At 42.7% G+C, this 25,009-nt stretch overlaps 1 protein-coding gene across 1 annotated transcript in view; it reads right to left on the bottom strand.

Moving 5' to 3' along the window:
* Nucleotides 1-25,009, bottom strand: part of BCAR3 (BCAR3 adaptor protein, NSP family member) — an 82,425-nt gene that overhangs the window by 37,311 nt on the left and 20,105 nt on the right. The window contains exon 2 of the mRNA XM_073358223.2: nt 23,516-23,555. Coding sequence (XP_073214324.2) covers nt 23,516-23,555 — 40 coding nt within the window. The remainder of the gene's footprint in view (nt 1-23,515; nt 23,556-25,009) is intronic.

Genomic DNA, 25,009 nt, shown 5'->3' with positions numbered 1-25,009 from the left:
TTGCCAAAATCTCACAGGGCATGTTGGAGAAAGGCTACAACAGGGACACACAGCAGTGCCGCGTGAAAGTTAAGGAGCTCAGGCAAGCCTACGAAAAGACAAAGGAGGCAAATGGTCACTCTGGGTCAGAGCCCATACATGCCACTTCTATGATCAGCTGCATGGCATTCTAGGAGGGGATCCTACCACTACCCCACCATTGTCTGTGTACACCTGCAAGGGGGGAGTTTCATGCAACAGGGAGGAGGATTTTGTGGATGAGGAAGGGGAGGAGGAGGAGAATGCGCAGCAGGCCAGCGGTGAATCCGTTCTCCCCGTCAGCCAGGACCTTTTCATCACCCTGGAGCCAAATACCCTCCGAAGGCGGGATCCCCGACCCTGAAGCTGGAGAAGGCACCTCTGGTGAGTGACCATTTGTAACTACAGTACAGGGTTTAAAAGCCATAGTGTTTAATGTTTGATTTGCCCTGAAGAATTGGGATGCATTCGCGGCCAGTACAGCTACTGGAAAAGTCTGTTAACGTGTCTGGTGATGGAGCGGGACTCCTCCAGGGACATCTCCATGAAGCTCTCCTGGAGGTACTCTGAAAGTAGTCTGGAATCATTGCAGCACAAAGCATGGCAGCAAATGGTCCTGGGTTTTGGTCGCATTCAAGCAACATTCGGTCTATATCGTTCTGTGTTAGCCTCAGGAGAGTGATATCATTCATGGTCACCTAGTTGAAATAGGGGAATTTTTGTACGGGAACAGTAAAAGTACTCCCGTTCATGCTGGGCTGTTTGCGCTTGGCTAAAAGGGATCATCCCGGAGAATAGCCACGCGGTGGGGTGGGGGGAGATGTGTGCTGCTCATCCACCTGAAAACCTCAGGCCCTCCTTTCAAATGTGAAACCCAACTGGCATTGCTTGCTATGGGAAAGGATGGTGCTGCAGTTTGAAACCATTCCCACATGTTATGTGTAAAAAGCCAACCCCGCATACCCTTTGCCTTACCACGGCTGCCTGGAAATTCTGCTGCCCAGCCATGTGTGATGTGTCACCATACCAGCAGGCGCTCAATATAAAAGGCAAAATGCGACCTAAAGCTCATGTGCTGTCTGCTGTGAATTGCTTGATTTACTGTGAAAGAGTCTCCCTTTTGTTCTCAGAAATGTATCATCTTAAATTTTACTCTCCCTTTTTATCTCCCCCCAGGTGCAAATGTTTCTATGCTCCCCCTATCATCTCCATCCCTGAAGTTATCGCAGATTAGAAGGCGGAAAAAACGCACTCGCGATGACATGTTTTCCAAGCTCATGCAGTCCTCCCACACTGATGGAGGCATTCAGTGGCAGAGGCCAGGAAAGCATTAAGTGAGCACAAAGAGCAGAGGCAGGAGGCGATGCTGAGGTTAATGGGGGAGCAAACGGACACGATGAAGTGTCTGGTGCAGCTGCAGGAAAGCCAACAAAAGCACAGACCCCTGCTGCCATTGTATAACTGGCTGCCCTCCTCCCTAAGTTCCATATCCTCCTCACCCAGAGGCCCAAGAACGCTGCGGGAGTGGGGGAAGGCTCCGGGCACCCAGCCACTCCACTCCAGAGGATGGCCCAAGCAACAGAAGGCTGTCATTCAAACAGTTTTGATTTGTTGTGTGGCTACAATAAGCCATGTGGCCTTGTCCTTCCCTCCTCCCCCACCCCACCCGGCTACCTTGTCAGTTATCTCCTTTTTTTTTTTTAAATTAATAAAGAAAGAATGCATGGTTTCAAAACAATAGTTACTTTATTTTGAAGGAGGGAGGGTGGTTGGCTTACAAGGAATTAAAATGAACAAAGGGGGCGGGTTTGCATCAAGGAGAAACACACACCAGCTGTCACACCGTACCCTGGCCAGTCATGAAACTGGTTTTCAAAGCCTCTCTGATGTGCAGCACATCTTGCTGTGCTCTTCTAATCGCCCTGGTGTCTGGCTTCTCAAAATCGGATGCCAGGCGATTTGCCTCAACCTCCCACCCCGCCATAAACGTCTCCCCCTGACTCTCTCAGATATTATGGAGCACACAGCAAGCAGCAATAACAATGGGAATATTGGTTGTGCTGAGGTCTAACCTGGTCAGCAAACAGCACCAGCAAGTTTTTAAACGTCCAAAGGCACGTTCTGTCACCATTCTGCACTTGCTCAGCCTATAGTTGAACTGCTCCTTACTACTGTCAAGGCTGCCTGTGTATGGCTTCATGAGCCATGGGAGCAAGAAGTAGGCTGGGTCCCCTAGGATAACTATTGGCATTTCAACATCCCCAACAGTAATTTTCTGGTCTGGGAAGTAAGTCCCTTCTTGCAACTGCTTGAACAGCCCTGAGTTGCTAAAGATGTGAGCGTCATGCACCTTTCCCGGCCATCTCATGTTGATGTCGGTGAAACGTCCCTTGTGATCCACCAGTGCTTGCAGTACCATTGAGAAGTACCCCTTGTGGTTTACGAACTGGTTGGCTAGGTGGTCCAGTGCCAAGATAGGGATATGGGTTCCATCCATTGCCCCACCACAGTTAGGGAACCCCATTGCAGCAAAGCCATCCAGTATGATCTGCACATTTCCCAGAGTCACTACCCTTGATAACAGAACATCAATGATTGCATTGGCTACTTGAATCACAGCAGCCCCCACAGTAGATTTGCTCACTCCAAACTGATTCCCGACTGACCAGTAGCAGTCAGGTGTAGCAAGCTTCCACAGGGCTATCGCCACTCGCTTCTCAACTGCCAGGGCAGCTCTCATCTTGGTATTCTGCACTTCGGGGCAGGGGAAAGCAACTCATAAAGTTCAGGGAAAGTGGCCTTACGCATGCAAAAGTTTTGCAGCCACTGTGAATCATCCCATACCCACCACACTATGTGGTCGCACCAGTCTGTGCTTGTTTGCCCGGCCCAGAATTGGCGTTCCACTGTATCAACCAGCCCCACTGTCACCATGATGTCCCAATTGCCACAGCCCGTGCTTTCAGGAATGTCTGTGCACATGTCCTCATCACTGGTGCTGGTGTCTCTTAGCCCAGTTCTGCATATACTCCAGGATAATGCAAGAGGTGTTTACAATGCTCACAATAGTAGTGGTGAGCTGAGTGGGCTCCATGCTTGCCATGGTATGGTGTCTGCAGGAGAGCAGAGTTGCAGCGGAAGCGGTGGACGATGATGGATGCCATGAGAATAGATATTTATACAGAACAATGAGAGGACCTGCGAGGTGGATTCATGGCACCAGAAGAGCAGGAGAGCAGAGTTGCAGCGGAAGAGGTGGATGATGATGGTTAGCAGTCGTACTGCACTGTCTGCTAACAGCAGCACCTAGGACACAACAGTAGCGGTGACAGTGAGCTGAGTGGGCTCCATGCTTGCCGTGGTATGGTGTCTGCACAGAAAAAAGGCGCGAAACGATTGTCTGCCGTTGCTTTCATGGAGGGAGGGGCAACTGACGACATGTACCCAAAACCACCCGCGACAACGTTTTTGCCCCATCGGGCATTGGGAGCTTAACCCAGAATTCCAATGGGTGGTGGAGACTGCAGGAACTGTGGGATAGCTACCCATAGTGCACTGCTCCGTAAGTCGATGCTAGCCACGGTAGTGAGGATGCACTCCTCCGACTTAATGCGCTTAGTGTGGACATACGCAATCGACTGTATAAAATCGAGTTCTAAAAATTGACTTCTATAAAATCGACCTAATTTTGTAGTGTAGACATACCCTTAGTTGCTAAAAGCAAGAGAAGTTTAATAATGCTGATTCCTTACGAAGAGGGAGTAAAGGCTTAGGACAGCAGAGAGGGGAAGAGAGCGTCTGATGTTGGTATTTTGTAAGTTGTTACTACAGTATCTAGGCCCAGTGACTAGAGTGTAGTCCAGACATCCAGCTATAAACAAGGATGATTACTGACCCTGCACTATGTATATGTAGTCCCCATGTAAAATGCCCACAGTCATTTTACAGGTACATTCATGTCTTAAATGACAAACTAATAGTTTTGTAAACTTCACTTAGGGCTTGTCTACATGGGGAAATTTACTGGGATAATTATTGCGATATAATCATACAGCTGTAGTTTTACTGGTATAACTCACCGTGTGGATACTTATTCTGGAATACAAGTGTCTTTTTCCGGTTTAGCTTATGCAACTTTGAAAAATTTCCTCATGTAGACAAGGCCTTAAGGCTTAGAGAACGATTGTGCCAGCTCTGCTCACCATCAGTGATATTTTGCCATTCACTGATTTCCATGGAGCTCTCTGGAGTGAGGCACTGCTCAACATGAGAGGAGGTGGCAGAATCGGGCCCTTAATGAAGAGCAGAAATGGCCAAGTTCTGCCCTGATATACATCATGGGGTTTAACAAGCTCTAAGTCAGGGTAGAATTTGGCTGTAGATTCCAAATTTGACCCAGATCAACTTCAATCTCTTTCGGGTTTTCAAAGACAAACCAAAAATCACAACCAGAGATGGGAACAAGGACAGGAAAAGTCTGTGAGATTTCCCTTATGTGGTTTCCTTCCAAATCTTCTGAACAAGACCTGGTTGCCTCTCTTTCCTTCTCCTCTATAAAAATAGAGGGGTTGGCCCTGTGCCTCCAATAGATCCCCAAATGGGCCCAACCTCCTGACTTGAATGGGTATTCACAGATATAACTGGATGTGATTTGGCCCAGTATGTTTTGATGTGGAGGTGCATGTTTCTCTTTGGAAAGGCTTGTTATCAAGCAGCAAATATAACAAAGCTAAAGTATTGCATCCACAATCTGAGCTGAACAGCATGGCACAAATAACAAATAACTGGCAACTCATTCTGTGACAGTAAAGTAAAGAATCTGTTCAGAAGTGACTACTCACAGTGCATGAGTGCCAGTAATAATGATCCTGGCCCTCAAGAAAAATAATACTGTCCAATTTAATATGACAACTGCTGGCATCCTTTACAAAAACAGCAGTGTAACTGTTAGGAAATAAAGACATCTTTCTTTCGGTAATGAATACTGCATCGTTATACTGAATTAATCCTAGCCAACAAGCATGTAAAAATGGGATATTTGTATTTATCAAGGCTTAATGCCAGTCTTGCATTGCTCTGTTTGTGTCTGTGAGAGAGAGAGCATGCATATGGGCACCCCCTCCACAAAGAGTTAAAAGAGTCCCCCTTCGAGATGGGGGACTCTATCCTGGGAAGCAGAGCCTCTAAAAAGATTTGGTGGTCATGGTGCATAATCAGCTGAACATGAGCTCCCAGTGTGATGCTGGAACCAAAAGAGTTAATGTGATCCTGGGATGCACAAACAGGGGAATCTCGAGTAGGAGCAGAGAGGTTATTTCACCTCTTTATTTGGCACTGGTGCGACCACCGCTAGAACACGGTCTCTAGTTCTGGTGCCCACAGTTCAAGAAGGATGGTTGATGAATTGGAGAGGTTCAGAGAAGAGCCACAAGGAGGATTAAAGGATTAGAAAACATGCTTTATAGTGATAGACTAATGGCTGCCCCCCTGGAACCCGTGCCACATCCAACACCCCTTCTCCCTGACTGCCCCTAGAACCCCTGCCCCTGACTGCCCCCCTCTCCTTCCTGACTGCCCCCCCGGGACCCCTACCCCCATTCAACCCCCTTGATCCCTGCTCTCTGACCGCCCCGACCCCTATCCACATCCCCGACCACCACCCTGAACTCTCTTGCTCTCTATCCACACACACACAACCCAGCTCCCCGCCCCCTTACCGCGCTGCCTGGAGCACCGGTGGCTGGCAGCACTACAGCTGCATCACCCAGAGCACCAGGACACGCAGCCGTGCCGCCTGGCTGAAGCCAGCCACGCCACCACGCAGCACAGAGCACTGGGGGAGGGGAACAGCAGGAGAGGGGTCAGGGGCTAGCCTCCAGGGCCAGGCGCTCAGGGGCCGGGCAGGAGGGTCCAGTGGGCTGGATGTGGCCCACGGGCCGTAGTTTGCCCACCTCTGGTTTAGATGCTTCAGATTGGATTTTTTTTAAATCACGTGGTTAATTTTGCTTTCAGATTCCATTCATAACACATTTCCTCACAGTCCTTACTTCAAATAGTTGTCGGTTTTCATAAGGTTGTTATAAATTATTTCAATGAGCCATTTATTATGTTGAAATGCAGGATCGTCTCTTCTTGCAGTACTTCAGTTCCTGGATGGTGAAAAGACCCTTGTCCCTTATGCCCAGGCCCTTTATGCCACATAAAAAGGCCAGAACCACAGTTGCCAATTTTCAAGTGGTAAATAAGCACCCTGACTAAATAAGCACCCCGCTGTGCATCCCTGACTCTCTCTCCCCCCACCCACTTTTTCCCTGCTTGCCAGGAGCCGATCAAAAAAAAAGAAGCAACAAGCTACAAGCCAAACAAGCTACAAGCCAAAAACTAGCCAACAAGCAATTCAGAAGCCAATTAAGCCAAAAACAAGCCCAATTTCTGCATTTTTTCCGCAGATTTGGCATGTCTGGCCAGAACAGTGTAAAGGGGCTGAAAAAGTCCCAGATCTGAGTGGGGGGACAATTTAAGTCTGCAGTTGATGTTTTGAAGGTATATGACACAGGAAATTTATTTTCTTGCACTCAGCGACCCAGAGCGTGGGTTGCTGTCAAGATGTATGCAGGATGGGATGGTGAAAAAATGGCTTTAGACCACTTTTTTGGATCCTTTATTTTCCTAGGTCATCTATGCACCAAGCTGGTTTCCCTATGTAAATTAGAGCAGCCCAAAGGCTGACTACGAACAGCTTACTGGTATTTGGCAGTTCATAGGAGCTGCTATACTTTTTCTTCGCTAACAGGATTCCCTCGCACTCTGGTGATTCTCCCATAACCAGCTACACCAGCTTTATGGCTGCTTTGTGCCAGCAGTGCAATACAAAGAGGCCACAAATCAGGCCAGGTTCCAGTCCTGTGTCTCAGTAACATGTCACACCAGGCCATAGATTCTAAGGCCAGAAGGGACCACTGTGATCATCTATTCTGCTCTCCTGTATAATACAGGCCATAGAACTTCCCCCACATAATTCCTAGAGCAGATCTTTTAGAAAAACTTCCAATCTTGATTATAAAATGGTCAGTGATGGAGAATCCATCACAACCCTTGGTAAATTGCTCCAATGGTTAATTACTATAACAGTTAGAAATTTACACCTTATTTCCAGTTTGAAAACTTCAGTTTCTATATTCAGCTTCTTGCTGCTGGATTGTGTTGTACCTTTTTCTGCTAGGTCGAAGGACCAATTAAATACTTGTTCCTCATGTAGATACCTATCAACTGTAAACAAGTTGCCCCATAACCTTTTCTTTGTTAAATTAAATGGATTGAGCTCCGTTAGTCTATCACTATAAAGCATGTTTTCTAATCCTTTAATCCTCCTTGTGGCTCTTCTCTGAACCTCTCCAAGGAAAGAGAGAATGGGTTGGATGGGGCGGTGGGGGTTAATAGGGGCAGGGGCCCCAGGGGTGGTCAGGGGACAGGGAGGGGTAGATGGGGCAGGGGTCCCGGGGCGGCTGTCAGGGGACAGGGAACAGGGGGGATTGGATGGGGCAGGAGTCCCGGGGGGGCTGTCAGGGGGTGAGAAGCGGGGGGGGGTTCGGGCCACAACTGGCTGTTTGGGGAGGCACAGCCTCCCCTAACCAGCCCTCCATACAATTTCAGAAACCCGATGTGGCCCTCACACCAAAAAGTTTGCCCGCACCTGATCTAAACCCTAGGATGGCAACGCTCTTAACTTAATTATAAGAATTTCCCTTTCCCTTAACAGGGCCCTCTTTATTAACATGTGAGAAATACACAATGCAGCCCATTTGTAGTGGCCATCATTGCCATCAGCAGAGTGCCCACTCCCCATTCTTCCTTGTACTTAGTCCGGTCCCATCCCCTCTGTTAATCTGCTGAGGGAGATGCCTCCACACAGTGGCACCACCTCCCTAGTTATTCACAACAGAATAATGCACATAGTTTACAAAGCGCAGGTCATTGGAAGGGAAGGGTGGGATGATGTCCAAAATGGAAGGGGGTGAAGGCACTCCTGAAACCGCTACCTAAAACTATCCCCTTCCTAATTCAACTGCATGTGGACCTAAATTAAATATACAAAATCCTGGTGCCAAAATCCCATCACTCAGCCGTCTGTGTATAGGGCAATCCTTACTGGGATTGACCTTTTCTTTCCCATATACTCTCCACCCTGTTATCTTTGCTTTTGCAGGCTGTTGTAGCTGTGGCTTCTAATCATAATTCAGTAGACACAGCAACAGGTGTAATCTCACTTGTTTGCACTGCAGGGGAGTGGTGTGGGAGAGGTCAGTGTAATTTCCTTTTTCTCGGTTTGATGGTTCTATGAGGCAATGTAAGAAACTTTCTATAGCTGTCACAACAGTGGCAGAGATGGCAGCCTGCCATCTATCTGGTTTTCAATACACTTTGGGCCAGATTTTTGATTTTTGAATGTATTTAAGTGCCTAACGATGCAGATAGGTGCTTAGTGGGATTTTCAAAAGTGCCTAACCAGGTTAGGCACCTGACTCCCACTAACACCTATCTGTATCTTTAGGAACCTATATACCTTTGAAAATCTGGCCCAAATTTATAACTACAACAGGCCATTTTCACGCCAAAACACACTCCCACACACACCCTGCAAGAGGCTAAGCTGCAGCAACCTCTTTCTTACCCCCTTCAGCCACCTCCTCTTCTTCCCTTCCTCCTGTTAAGAGCTGATGTAAAAAGCTGCACAGAGGAAACCATTTGCAGTGCACAACACCAGCAAGTTTTATTGGTCCTACAACACCCAAGAATGATGCTGCATGTTTCTCAGCACCATCGGCTGTCTTCCTAACTATTCGCATATATACAGATGTAGATGACTTGTAAAACCTCCCTCATCTCTTGATTCACTCTTCTTTAACTTAATTTTTAACTTACCCTTCAGACAGTTTTTCTTTCATTGCCATCACAGTTGGTTCACGTTCTCTGTCAGCCTTTGTACCTGGCCTTTTCTCCTCCCCTCTGTTGCTGACACTGTGTAGGCTGTCACCAATCTAACACCTGTCTTGCCTGACACTATGCTGAAGGGGCCCTGCCTCTAAAACGGATTGATTTCCCACAGCATGGCAACACCACAAAAATGTTTCATGTTTTAACGATCGTAGTGGGATTGTGATCAGCTCAGCAAACCAGAATCAGTTCTACTCTGGCAGGGTGGGCAGTATTTTCAACAGTGGAAGCCTAAAGTTAACAGTTTAATTCATATGAGACATCTAAATAAATGATCAGATTTTCTAAAACGCTGAGTACCCATCAGCTCCCTCTGATCACAAAGGGTTGTTGGATGCTCAGCACTTTTGAAAATTAAATCTATATTTAGGGGGCATAAGAAAAATAGCCTGGGAGTTAGTTTTAGACTCCATTTTAAAAAATCTTGACCCATGAGTGCATGTGTTTGGGGATGATTGGTTCTCTTCTATTTACCCACACACAAAACTTGGTGTAGTTGAACAGAGGCTACAGGATCATATTAGCGCTCTGAGTAGATACTATCTTTCAACAATTTTTATTCAAGATATTGGGATTTTCAGAAAAAAACCTGGCAACAGTTGGTCCTGGATGACCAGGGTAAGGCATTTGCTGAAGTGACATTGTAACATCATGGGTATCCAAGTAAATGAATCCAAAAGAATTCAGCAAACAAAGCAGCTGGAGCCCTCACACTGCAGCATGTGCCTACCCTAGAGCAGATGGGAGGTGACATCACCCCACCCAAAAGAGCACTTTGTTCCACCTAACATTTCCCCAGCTACTCTTCCAACCCAGACCCACTTGCAACTCAAAGAAGGAGGGAAGAGAAGGGAACTACAACATATCAGGAGGGTTTGAAGCAGCTTCCCCCTCAATGAAGTGAGTGAGACACATCATTTAAAAGGAACAGTTTTATTCAAATCAGATGCACATATAGAGAAAACTATAGCATCATGCTACAAAAGACAGGGGAAAGGAACTTCAGCCTCAGAGGACCACTCCTTGAATAGTTATACAGCCTGAAATTATTACCATAATCTGCCTGGCAACAAATTACACTCTAACTCCCCCTTGTGGCTCACAGTATATTAAAACGTTCTGCAAAGTCTGTTGCAGAAAAGTACAGCTGTAATCTGGTTTCCTTCCAGCTATGAAAGAGTCAAACACAGGCTCTTGCCTTTTCTACACTAGACAACTGAACCATTGTTGAACTGCTCTCCTTGAATGAGTGTTGACGACAGTATCAGAGACAAAATCATTTCCAACACCACGTCAGGATCCCTTGGATGGTGTGATCCACGCACATGGATTCAGCTACCACCTTTTACCATCCTGGGTAAGATCAAAGCAACGCTCACTGAATGGGGAAAATGTTTTGAAGAACAAACCAGGATACTCTCCTTCCTTTCTTCAAAGCTGTCTGCCCCTATTGGTCACAGTCGTGCCAAGCCTCAGTATTCTGTTCAACTCAGCGCTTAGCCTATAAGACTAGGTACCATCAGTGATTAAAGATGTCATCTTCCAACTCCAGCTTGCTAGGGAACTTGCTCCCAAAGAAGGTTCTGGCCACACTGATCCATGTGCCTGCCACCTCCACACTGGATTACTGTACCTGTATCTGGGGCTGAAGGAGACAGCAATGCCAAGCCTCCAACTCCTCAATGGGACTGGCTGCCGCAGGTGCATAATACTGTTGCTTTGATCCCTTCTTCAGCTCCCAGTCTGCTTTTCTTGCTAGTGCAATTCCTTTGTCCTGATCTTCAAAATAATCAATAGATCAGGACCTAGCTACCTCAGTGACCACAGTTCCATCCATTACTCACCATGACCACCTGCACTCCTCTGGGACAATACTGCCCATAAAATGCAGGATGAAACGGGAGAATTAGAGACATTTTGCTCTCGCTCAAAGGAAACAATCCCAGCAGCCAAGAAAGGTGCAATACAGAAGGGATAAGACTTCTGTGCCTGTATGGATAGCTATCGAAATCCAGCTCTACTACAGGTGGTTTCACTATTTCATGTCACAGAGAAAGAAATAAAATCAAATCAGAACACATTTTAGCAACAATTCCACTTCCAGGAGACTCCACCAATGAATACGTAATCAATCAATTTCCCATTGTGTTGATTAATAAATCAATTAGTTAATGTTTGTATGAGCCTTTGAAATTCAAAAATGTTGTATAGGTGCTAAGTATTACACACTGCATTGCCTATTCATCCCCACTTTATACAACATGTAGTGACAGGACTCATGGAAACAGGAGACCCATGAATGACAAAAGAGAACAAAGACCACAATGTGCATATTGTTACCATTACCCCCTTCTCCCTCCCCCTCCCCCTCCCCTTTATTATTTTATTTTATTATTTTTAAAGAAATGCTCCTGGCCTGGAGCCTGATGCAAATCCCATTAAAGTCAGTAGGAGTCCTTCCATTAAATGTAATGGGCATTGGATCAGGCCCTGGTGCCCAATGTCTCATGGCTTGTATCATGTCAATAAGAAACATGTTTTGTCTTGCATTTCAAAAATAATCATGCAAAAGACAACGATCTTCAGTACAAATTTATGATTTTATAAGGTGCATGATTCTGAACCACAAATAAAATCTTGTGTGGTGTCATTCCTTAAAAGTAAGCGTTGTCCTGTATTTTTAATGTCTTTGAAAAGCAGATGGCCACTCTACTGTTACCCACACTTTTGCCTCACTGGCAATGCCATTTTGATTCAATGACATTATTAACAGCAGCATATGACTCTCCGCATTTGGAAGCCATAAATATGGATATTTTGAAGAAAAATAGAGGACACTCCAATTTCTTCCAATGAAATACACGGGAGGATTAAGAGTATTGTCATGAAAATCTGGACAGTCCCTGAGACATAGAAACAGGTGGTATGTTTCATAGAAATACAGACTTTAACTGATGGCATTTACAGCAGAGATTTATGTTTTATCTCTCAGCTCCTGGAATACTTCTTCTCCCCAAAAAGTAGCACTTTTAGCCAATTCCAGGGATACACAGCAATGGAAATTGGTTTGCAAAACTGTTGTTTACCACAGAAGAATGACCAACAAGAGATGTGTGGCTTTTACTATACAACAGGGAGAGATGTTTGATGCCTTTACTACAGATAAAGCTGCGGAGGAAGAGGGATTTGGTGAATTGAGCATGTGTTTAAGATTCAGAAGTTCCTGGTTTCTACTACTAGATCTGACTCACTTTCTCCATCTGTAAAAATGGGTTGATAATAGTTATCCACCGCAGAGGGGTACGGTGAGGATTAATTAGTTAGCAGATGAAAGCACCACCTGAGCTCTAAGTATGCCTACTGGCGCCAAGGTACCATAGAAATTGGCACAATATACTTTTATAGACTTTGAGCTCAAAGCTCAGCTATCGCAACTGTAGTGAATGTATAAGCTTTGATGTTTCAGGATCAACCAGAACTTAGAGTTAATGATTAAAAATAAATTAAATCAGAATGTGGTTATTAATAGAGTCAGTGATGTATAATGAAACTACAGAGATAAGATTATTCTTTAACATGCAATCCTGGAAAGTAAGTGATAGTCACAGAAACATCATTTTATGCATACCCAAGTCAGCAAAACTACAGCAGTATGTAAGAATAGGCATTGCTCCATACCCCAGAGTCACCAATCCTACCTGCATCAGTAACAAAAGTGGAGAGAAAGAGAGCAAGAGTCAGCACTACAGACGGATCACCCAATGAAAGGTGTGGGGTAACTTTCTATTAATAACGACCGCCATTCACTTTTGGGTGAACTAGAACCGATGAGATAGTTATCACTCAAAAGAGAGAGAATTCTAATACCTACCATGTATTCAAAATCAGATCTTAGTGAGAAAAACAATCAGGAACATCTAGGCATGGAAAAATCAAAAAGACTAGTGTAGGAAATTGTATACTGGCCAAGCATGAATTAGACATGCAATAGGAAATTGTATTATATAGTTTTACATAGTGGTAGGCATACTTTTTGCATATTCACTGGGGAAAAAACAGCTTGGATTTATGTCACTGTAACAAAAAGGACTGTATGTGAATTACTATTTTCCAACTTTTCATCGTAGACTGACCTGATGTCGACCACGTTGTCAAAAGCTGTGAGGATACCCCATAAACCTATATCTGCATGGGAAAAATTCCAGCAACAATCATGGACAATATTATTCCATTGAGAAATTAAAAAGATTTCCATGAATTTAAACATATAGGGTACAATTTTCAAAGGTGCCTGGGGGAGTTAGCTACCTAGTTCTCATTACATTTTAATGGGATTTGGGCATCTAACTCCCTTAGGCTCCTTTGAAAATCCTAGTTGTAACTATTAGACCAAATACACTGGGCTGATAGAGCTTTTGGGGGGAACAGTAGAAACAAATATTTAAAAATTTTAAAATAGGGAATGTTCATCCTAAGAAACACAAGGCATATATGGATCCAAAAATGTTTAACAACGTAGTTGTCATTTTCCACTTTGCCTCAGAAAAGCACTCTCATTCCACAGTAGAGATAAAAGCTTTAAGTCTTCTGACAGCCATGCTGGGAATGAATGACTCTTGCTATAAGCCATCTAAGTGACCATTCTTTCTCAATTATCTTTATGTTTTTAAAGTGAAAAACTCTATTCAGTATCATTCTACTGACCTACACTAGAGGGCAATGCATACCATCAGGCACTCCCCAAGTATCACATTTTCAAAATACTTTTTTTTTTTTTTTTGATCTGGAGACAAATAGATAATGAACTGACTCAACAATAGTCTAAATTACTGATAATCTCTTCTGTCTGAATTGTTTTGGTGATCAACAAAAGGGTTGTGTTAAAGCCACATTTGCAGGTGAAGTTCTGTTGAAAAGTTAAATGTAAAAAAACTCTTTCTAAAAAGCTTCCCGAAGTGACGTTATGAAATAGCCTCCATGCCAGTGGGTTTCTTCCAGTTTGACAGTTTGTTCATAGTTATCATAGAAGCTTTGTAATGTATGTTTAATCAGATATGTAGGAAGATTTCAGATTTCTACTAATCGAGGCATATCCTCATGCTGCTACCCTTATTTGCCCTCCTATCTCCTGCTGGTGCCACTATTGTAACAGGGGCAAAGAAACAAAACTGAAAAATTTTGGATCTGAAAGGAATCCTGTTGCTGCTTGGTGTTGACAAATTCTATCGGAGTCTCCATCCCAGCTCTGATTCTTAATGGATAACGCTCATGGACAGGGTTAGAAATCTGGCAAACTCACTGCTCACAAGTCATAACATGCATCTCATTGTGCAAGTCTCCAGAGGACAACATTAAACAGAAGCTCATTTTATCAGCATGAGCAGATCTAGATGATTCAGTTGGGAGTTTTTCTGGAATGGGCTGATTTCAGGACAGGGTGAGGCTTCCGTAAAAGATTATCACAGTGTCTTGGGGGACAATACTGCCCATAAAATGCAGGATGAAACGGGAGAATTAGAGACATTTTGCTCTCGCTCAAAGGAAACAATCCCAGCAGCCAAGAAAGGTGCAATACAGAAGGGATAAGACTTCTGTGCCTGTATGGATAGCTATCGAAATCCAGCTCTACTGCAGGTGGTTTCACTATTTCATGTCACAGAGAGAGAAATAAAATCAAATCAGAACACATTTTAGCAACAATTCCACTTCCAGGAGACTCCACCAATGAATACGTAATCAATCAATTTCCCATTGTGTTGATTAATAAATCAATTAGTTAATGTTTGTATGAGCCTTTGAAATTCAAAAATGTTGTACAGGTGCTAAGTATTACACACTGCATTGCCTATTCATCCCCACTTTATACAACATGTAGTGACAGGACTCATGGAAACAGGAGACCCATGAATGACAAAAGAGAACAAAGACCACAATGTGCATATTGTTATCATTACCCCCTTCTCCCTCCCCCTCCCCTTTATTATTTTATTTTATTATTTTTAAAGAAATGCTCCTGGCCTGGAGCCTGATGCAAATCCCATTAAAGTCAGTAGGAGTCCTTCCATTAAATGTAATGGGCATTGGATCAGGCCCTGGTGCCCAATGTCTCATGGCTTGTATCATGTCAATAAGAAACACGTTTTGTCTTGCATTTCAAAAATAATCATGCAAAAGACAACGATCGTCAGTACAAATTTATGATTTTATAAGGTGCATGATTCTGAACCACAAATAAAATCTTGTGTGGTGTCATTCCTTAAAAGTAAGCGTTGTCCTGTATTTTTAATGTCTTTGAAAAGCAGATGGCCACTCTACTGTTACCCACACTTTTGCCTCACTGGCAATGCCATTTTGATTCAATGACATTATTAACAGCAGCATATGACTCTCCGCATTTGGAAGCCATAAATATGGATATTTTGAAGAAAAATAGAGGACACTCCAATTTCTTCCAATGAAATACACGGGAGGATTAAGAGTATTGTCATGAAAATCTGGACAGTCCCTGAGACATAGAAACAGGTGGTATGTTTCATAGAAATACAGACTTTAACTGATGGCATTTACAGCAGAGATTTATGTTTTATCTCTCAGCTCCTGGAATACTACTTCTCCCCAAAAAGTAGCACTTTTAGCCAATTCCAGGGATACACAGCAATGGAAATTGGTTTGCAAAACTGTTGTTTACCACAAAAGAATGACCAACAAGTCATTCTTCAGTGCCTCAGTCAAAGGATTCTTTCCCAATCCATTAACATTTGTGATGCCAATGGGTTGAAAAAAATATTTTCTTCTTGCTATTCTCATGGAAACTCTTTCTAAATGGTCTTTTGGCATGTGAGTGACAAACAATGGCAAGAAAATCAGTAAGAAATCATGATTACTGCCAATGTTCATATAAGAGCCAGACAGCTGCAAAAGTTAGTTCCGTTTAATTTGGGAATAGTAATAAAAGGTATGGTCTCTACAATATTTTGATTTACCACCAGTAAATGTCCCCACATGAGCTGCAATGCTTCCTGTAGGGGAGATCACTCTATAAAATACTGGACAGCACTGCAAAGCTACAGAAAAAGTAGGTTGACAGAGAGGCTCTGATGCCAGGCAAAGTTTTGTTTTTAGACACATTAGGGTTAAGCCCTCATAATGCTGCTATTCTCGCTATAACACTGTTACTCCCTGGGCAAATCTCACAAGTAAGATGGAATAAAACCTATAGAAGAAAAGATAGTTAGGTGATATGGGGCTGGGGTAAACAGGTACAACTCATTCTCAATGGAGTGTCACAAATGAAGGATGACAGTACTGCAGTTAGAACAGGAGGACTTGTGGCACCTTAGAGACTAACAAATTTACTGGAGCATAAGCGTTCGTGAGCTACAGCTCACTTCATCGGATGCATAGAATGGAACATATAGTAAGATACACATATATACACACAGATAAGTTGGAAGTTACCATACAAACTGTGAGAGGCTAATTTTGTAACTTCCTTATGGCAGCGGTGAAATGGTTTCTCCACATTGATCGCTAAATATAAACTTTCTTCTTAATCATACTCAGCAGACAGTCACAGATTTTGTTTTTCTTTCCATTGAAGTTTTAACACACATTTCCAGAGTAAGCCCACAACTCATCAGTGATGCATTAAATTCTTATTTCTGTCACTATCAGCACACTGCATGGAAACACTACGCAAGATTTCCATGTAAGGAATGCAATTAATCCATTCTTCCATCTTCCCACCCTCTCCTAGCAATAATAAGAGAAAATCAACACTTTATTACAAAACCTCAAAGATCTTAGTAGTGGATAGGGGAGTGGTGGGTGGCTATACTTAGTTCATACAAATTTGATTGCAAAAGCTCAAATACAGTCCTGTTACACATTCGCAGCTGGCACCTTTTGATCCTTCCCCCCACTCCCCACAGGGCGATGGAGTTTGTTCTGTGGATGTGCAGACTCAGGCACACACACACACAAAACCCAACAAAAAACAACCACAATCCCTGCATAGGCAGTCAATGCCTCCGTTATTTGGTTCATCAAACTTGTAAAAATCTCACAGAATGTACAACGTTCTATTGTTTTTATAAAACTCTTTCATGACTTTGTTATCAGCCTAACTCAAAGTAGACTGGCCTGTTTTCACTTCTGGAATGAAAGGGTATTCTCAAAGAGCCATTTAACTGTGGCCATGGTTTCAGCAGTACTGTGAGCACAAAGGAAGGGTTGAAGTCATGTTGCAACTTTTCAGTACTCAGGCTCCAACACATCAGTACATTTTTTTCCCTTAGAACTGGTTTATGCATAATTAGCTCTCTTTTTATCAACTGGATGACATAATGCATCATTATTCAAGATGCAATAAACTGCCATTTGTGAACTTTAATTTAGATTCAAGTATGAGAAACTCTATAACATGCCTATAGAGTCTTCTGTGACAAAGAACATGTTCAAAGGATTAATGTTACAAATAAGCAGTCTAAAATATCTGGTGTCATTGAGCAGCATTAATAGGAAGGAAAACGAATCCTTTTGCTGTCACTCTTGGTAGAGCATTTTCTAAACAGGTCCCTCAATTTATCTCCAAATGCAACTAATTATTTACTTCAGCTCCAGGCAACAGTTTTTGGCAAGGAGAGACAAAGTACAGATGAAAAAGTAAAATGATACAGCAAACCTACAAGGGTGTGTTAAATAACAGATTATAAACATCTCCATCTTTTATGGTGACATCTGGCTGCAGCTCTTGGTGTGCGTCTAACACCGCTATACTTTGTTTATTGTGCAGACACTTGGCGTATTGTAATTTTCTTGAATCCAGCCAGTAACTGTGTTATTTTTTTCCTTACTCCACAATGAATCCCCTCCGTTCTATTTAAAACTGAATTGCAGCTCATCTGGGAATGTTTGTCATTTCCAAGCAGGAGCACTTTTTGAACCAAGTACTCCATGGCAACAAGCATAAGTGACCTTCAAACAAGCATATGTGCATACTACAGGCCGACAGAGCCCAGCTCCCCAGTTCACAAATAGAGGACACTGCCAGGAAGGAGGGGGAGCTGGAGGGTTCCCAGCACACCCTGAAAGAAGGAGGCGGCATGCAGGAAACTCCATACAAGTCCAGTCTGCCCATCATCATCGAATCATAGAATCATAGACCGGGAAGGGACCTCGAGAGGTCATCTAGTCCAGGCCCCTGCACTCAAGGCAGGACTAAGTATTATCTAGACTATCCATGACAGGTGTTTGTCCAACCTGCTCTTAAAAATTCCCAATTATGGAGATTCCAGAACCTCCCTAGGCAATTTATTTCCAGTGTTTAACCACTCTGACAGTTAGGAAGTTTTTTGTAATGTCCAACCTAAACCTCCCTTGCTGCACTTTAAGCCCATTGCTTCTTGTCCTCTCCTCAGAGGTTAAGAAGAACAATTTTTCTCTCTCCTCCTTGTAACAACCTTTTATGTACTTGAAAACTGCTAGCATGTCCCCTCTCAGTCTTCTCTTCTCCAGACTAAACAAACCCAATTTTTTCAATCTTCCCTCAGAGGTCATGTTTTCTAGACCTTTAATCATTTTTGTTGCTCTTCTCTGGACTTTCTCCAGTTTGTCCACATCTTTCCTGAAATGTGGCGCCCAGAACTGGACACAATACTCCAGCTGAGGCCTAATCAGCTTGGAGCAGAGCAGTAGAATTACTTCTCGTGTCTTGCTTACAACACTCCTGCTAATACATCCCAGAATAATGTTTGCTTTTTTATACACTGGTTTTATGCCAGGGTAGATGAGATTAGAATCACATGAAAGCTCTTTCCCCCAAAGAGTTTACAGTCCAAACAACCTGATAAACAATGGAGTGTAAGAAAGTGTAGCATCAATGTATGGTCATAGTAAGTACCATACTTTATGTTTGGGTACTTATATTTAAATTTATTTTCAGCCATCTAATTTAACACTTTGCAGTAGGAAGGTGTAAGGGCTTGTGAACAGGCTCCCCTATCCTCTCCTGGAAAACCCTGGCTGGTAAGCCCTCTTGGTGAATTGAGCAGCACACATGTCCACCAAGGTATCTTCACCATGTGCATTTATTGTTTGTCTCTTTCGTAAGCTCCAGGCACAATACAACCATATAGCAGCAGTTATGAGGAGCCCCCTCCCTTTCAGCACCCTGGTTTTGCTTTTTATACTGCCTGTCTTCCCTCCTGGGTTCACCAGCTGGTGAGCGAATTACCTCATTAATTCATCAGGCTACCACCAGGTGTAAGTGCTCCCTCCTACCTTCAACCCACTCAGTGCCCTGATTGTTCTAGGTGACCAGGTGCTGGCTTTAATAGAGCCCAGTTTGAAGCAGCTCATGACACCCTGCCACAGGGCTACAGAGCTATGTTTTCTTGCATGCATCAGACAGTTTGGTCTTAGGAAAGTTCTCTTGCTCACAGCTAGAACCACCAGAATCCTATCTATTCTGATATCACATATCAACAAAGTAAAATGCTCTTGGTGTTTTTTTTATTGAGTTTTTCCCTTCCTCATTTTATTTACTTCTAAGGGTTAATTTTGTTGCTTATCTCTTATCAGTGCCACTTCCTTCTATAACAGGCTTGTGTCAAAGATTATCAAATAAGAAGAGGTGAGGTAACTAATGGAAAATCTTGAGTGTGCTTCAACTCCCTGAGCTCAAGCAAAGCAAACTAAGACTTTGTGCCTCTTGTCAAATACACTTGTTAAGTGCAAACTGCAGTTATGGGTAGGAGCACAGCTGGATGCTACAGGAACCTCTGCACTGAACTTTGGGACTTTACAGGGACTTTACTGTTCTTCAGTTTACAAATACTACTTTCCACCTATAGCATCTTTTATCCAAGGAGCTGGGAGAGCTTTACAAACATTAATATATTAATCCTCACAAGGTGAGGTTCAGCAGGTTATAAATAAGCACAACGAAAGAAATTGAGAAGACACACAAAATTAAAGAAGCAAAAACCAAAAAGATCTTTTAATATAGTTTTTAAACTGTTAAAAAACATTTTTAAAGAAAATTGATGACTAGTAGCTATTGAGATGTTCCCTTCTTTGTGCAGCAAGATCAAGAGTGAGGTCAACACAATTCTGGAAATAATTTTTATCATCTACAATTGCACAAATTACAAGATATTGTTTTGTGTAGGTCCTACACAAATTGCAATTATTTCTTATTCCTATATGTATGTTTTAAGTAGCTATTTAGAATCCACAGGATTTTTCCCATCAGGGAATTTTTATTCTAAGGCAGGTCAAATTCTAGGCCTAAACTACTTGACAATTAATTAAAATGAGGGAGCAGGAGAGGGAAGTGGAAGAGATGGGGTTACAATGCCCTCCTCCTGTCTTACAAACTTGTTCTGCCATGCTACCCTCCCCAGCTCCAAAATCTTAATGATTAACAAACATCTCAACTACTGACAAAAGTATGGGACCTACTCCTGTTGGAAAGGTTACAAGCATCAGAATTAGCACTTAGTCTATTATCTTTTCACAGCATCACTTCCTGCTACCAAGCACACTCGTGAATGACCAACACAGAACCTTGTCTTCCTCCCTGCCATATTCATAGACTCTAAGGCCAGAGGAAACCACTGTGATTGCATAGTTTCACCCACATATAACACAGGCCATAGAACTCCCGCAAAATAATTCCTGAACTATACCACCTGTTTTTAAAAAATCCAATCTTGATTTTAAAATTTCCAGTGATGGAGAATCCATCACAATCTTTGGTAAATTGTTCCAAAGATTAACTACTATCTGAAAACTTAAGCCTCTTTTCCGGTCTGAATTTGTCTAATTTCAAAGTCTAGTCATTGGATCTTCTCTGCTAGACTGGAGCCCATTATCAAATATTTGTTCCTTATATAGGTACTTACAGACTGTAATCAAGTCCCTTAACCTTCTCTTAGGTAAGCTAAATAGAGTCAGCTCCTTGAGTCTATCACTGTTAGGCATTAGGAACCTTACCCAATTTAGCCACATCCTTCTTGAATTGTAGATACCAGGACCGGACATAGTATTCCAGCAGTGGTTATACCAGTGCCAAACACAGAGCCAATATAACCTTTCTGCTCCTACTTGAGATTCCCATTTATGCATCCCAGGATCACATTAGCCTTTTTGGCCACAGAGTTGCACTGTGAACTCATGTTCAGCTAATTATCCACCATGATCCCCAAGTCTTTTTCAGAGGCACTGTTGCCTAGGATAGAGTCCCCATTGTGTAAGAATGGCCTACATTCTTTATTCCTAGATGTGTAACTTTAATACATACGTATTAAAATGCAAATTACTTGTACCCGGCTTACCACGTGATTCAAATCACTCCATTATTTACCCCTCCCCCAATTTTTGGTGTCATTTGAAAATGTATCAGTGATGATTTAGTCTTCTTCCATGCCATTAATAAGAATGTTAAATAGTGCAGGTCCAAGAACCAATCCATTCATGACCCACTAGAAACAACGCCTGCTATATGATGATTCCCCATGATGCTGCCAGGTATGACCCTGAGCAAATCAGCAGTGACTACAGGGCTCTGGGAGCCAGGTGTCTAAATACCTTTGAGGAGCTGAGCCTAAGGGATCAGTGGTGTAAGATGCCAATTCAGTGGAAATTGAGGATGCCAGCACTTTCAGGAAGCATTCACATCAAGAAGAATCCCCCCTCGTGTTTCCTTGGATGTTCCTATATTGCTTGCCCAGGATTGAGTTTAGAATGAGCATTAATGTATGCTCCAGAATGTAAATGATCAAAAGATTTAAAGTGACTCCAGAACTTCATTGTTGCCTGAGGGTCAGATAAAACATACTATGCTGTCTTGTCTCAAATCACTTTAGACATACTGCAAACACCAGGAGTCAGACTCTCAGACTGTAGGGACAATACTTGTAAAGGTATACACAAAAATATTGGCCGATTAGTTCAAATCATAGAATCATACGACTGGAAGGAACCTTAACATGTCTTCTAGTCCAGTATCCTGCACTCAGGGCCGGCTCTAGGTTTTTTGCCGCCCCAAGCAAAAAAAATTTTGGCCACCCCCCCCTTTTTTCCCGTGCCCCCCCAGCCCAGTCCCAACTCTACCTCTTCCCCCGCCCCATTCCAACCCCGCCTCCTCCCCTGGGCACGCCACATTTCCCCTCCTATCCCACCCTCCCAGGCTTGCAGCGCGAAACAGCTGGCGAGCCTGGGAGGGAGGGGGGAGAAGCGGAGCAGCGTCGCACTCAGGGGAGCAGGCAGAGGCAGAGCGGAGGCAGAGGCGAGCTGGGGCACGGGGGTGCGGGGAGGTGCTGGTGGGTGCAAAGTACCCACCAATTTTTCCCCGTGGGTGCTCCAGTCCCAGAGCACCCATGGATGCTGCCCCTGGAAATGTGCAGCCCAAAGCACGTGCTTGGTTTGCTGATGCCTAGAGCCAGCCCTGCCTGCACTCAAGGCAGGACTAAGTATTATCTCGACCATTCCTGACAGGTGTTTGCCTAACCTGCTCTTAAAAATCTCCAATGACAGAGATTCCACAACCTCCCTAGGCAATTTATTCCAGTGTTTAACAGGAAGTTTTTCCTAATGTCCAACCTAAAATTGCCCTTGTTTCAATTTAAGCCCATTGCTTCTTGTTCTATCCTCAGAGATTAACGAGAACGTTTTTCTCCCTCCTCCTTGTTAACAACCTTTTATGTACTTGAAAACTGTTATCATGTCTCCTCTCATCTTCTCTTCTCCAAATTAAACAAACCCATTTTTTTCAATCTTCCCTCACAGGTCATGTTTTCTAGACCTTTAATCATTTTTGTTGCTCTTCTCTGGACTTTCTCCAATTTGTCCACATCTTTCCTGAAATGTGTCACCCAGAAGTGGACACAATACTTCAGTAGAGTCCTAATCAGCACCGAGTATAATTAGTGTTAGTGTTTAACCTAGCAGCCTTGCCTTAACTAGTGTGGACCAAATCCAGACCTGGCTCTGGCTTTTTAGACCAGAGATGAATTTGTAGCTGTATTTGTAAAGAGGAAAGTGCCAAATCTATAAGGCCTCAATTTCAGATTGGCCAGGGGCGGAGGGTAATCTTTTTGAGATATGACCTATTTCTTTCTTCTACTTCCCCAAAGGCCCTACCTCACAGTGAGAAATGTGGGATCATTTAACCAATTTAAATCAAACATTAAAAAAAAAAAAAAAAATTAAAGCCGTTACTAAATAGAGAATATTCATGATGTAACAGAGGTCTCTGAATATCAGAATATATTCTCCCAAAAAAGAAACAGTCCTTGGTGGCCAAGTACTCTATTTTCTAAGTGTTTGCTTCACACAATATAATTAATTCTTTTTTCCCCTAATCTGAAAAATTTGATTGCAGTACTATTCGATTGCATTCGATCAGAAACGGAAAATAGATTAATAATTGGCTATCGCTGATTACGTACACTATAAAATATTTGGGAAAGGATTTTGATGTTATGAAGTGATACAGTACCTTCACATATTCCATAGCTGGATCCAGGATATTCTGACCTCTACAAAGGAAAAACACAGTAGTGAATCAAATGTTTTCTTATGCCAAAGAGATGCTTTCAAGAGCAAAAAGTTAAAATAGTTATTGTTAAACTCTAACCTAGACAAATCAACATTTTGTTGCTCTAATGCCTCATGCTCTCTATACTTTAACAAATATATGCAGCCTTGTTTCCCTCCTGAATGTCATTACTGAACTCTATTAATTCATTTGAAAACTCATTACACAGTTTTGAACAAAGAAAATCTAGAGAACAGCATCTCAACAGATGGCTAAAAATAGCTATACGGCTAGCCTTTGTAATCCAAATGCTCTCTAAAATTCTTGAATATTATGCAAGTAAAGGGCGTTTATCTGCTTTAGAATGAGGAAGACCGCTTTCTTCACTGAAAGAACTGAAAGCAAATCTTTTATCTGAATGCTTAAATGCCTTGGAAGACATTTTTCCCCCAAACTTGAGCTAACCCACTGAAGGATTTCCATTTGTTAAATTTACTTGTGACCATATTAAAGTAATGAATATAAATCATTCTAATTGATGTTAGCCCTAAAAGTTGTCTAGAAAAGACAGGGATAATGTAAGAAAATGAAAGTACAGCATCTTTCAGTTTCACTAGAGATAAAGCTCTGGTGCGCAGGAGGGTGTGGGAGTTAAACTTATATTTATAATTGAAGAAACTTACGTGGTTCTTGCAAGCTCTGTTACAACCATAACTAAGCCACAATATAGTCACTGTTGTATTACTTGCCGTAGAAATAGAATGTTAAATCAATAGAGCTCTATTTCTTTTTTTAAAAAGAGTCTCCTTGCTATTTTCCCATCTGCACAAATGGCAAATATTCCCAAAGGTGTAGAAACCTAGGAGGACAGTCCACTCATCACAATTACAACTTTTTCTACAAAATGCAATTAATAAAAAACCCAAGTATTTACAAGATTTTTATAAGAGGACAGGCTTACAAAACCTACAAGCTGTGCTTGGATTGTTTCTATAGAACTTAAAGGCACATATAATACCACAGTGTTCCCTTTAAAAAAACCCTTACAACACACACACAAAACCAGACACACCTGTAAGGGAATATGAGTTTGGTGTGAAAACCATGAAAAGGTCAATTTGTATAAGGCTATTGACAGGACTTAAATTCTCATGTATTTCCTGGAACCCCCTATGTTCCCCCCGTCCCCCATTCGGGGCTCAGGGCTTCAGCCCCATAGGTTTAAAAATATTTACTGAAGCTCTGCTCTGGACAGCTCTGGCTGAATTTAAGCCCTGGCTATTGATCATATTACATCTGGAAACAGCATCTTGCACAGCAGGGGGTTGTTATGATATAATGCTTTTAATGTAATATGCAACTTCAAAATGTGTAGGAGTTGAGTTTCTCTGGAATCAGTCTGACCTGGAATTCTCTGTCTCCAATTTCTCAGTGTTGTCTGAATGTAGCTTTAAA

This window comes from Lepidochelys kempii, chromosome 8, assembly GCF_965140285.1.
Source record: "Lepidochelys kempii isolate rLepKem1 chromosome 8, rLepKem1.hap1, whole genome shotgun sequence".
Classification (NCBI taxonomy): domain Eukaryota; kingdom Metazoa; phylum Chordata; order Testudines; family Cheloniidae; genus Lepidochelys; species Lepidochelys kempii.
Note: the sequence above shows the minus strand (reverse complement) of the source record. Positions and strands in the feature narration are given on the sequence as shown.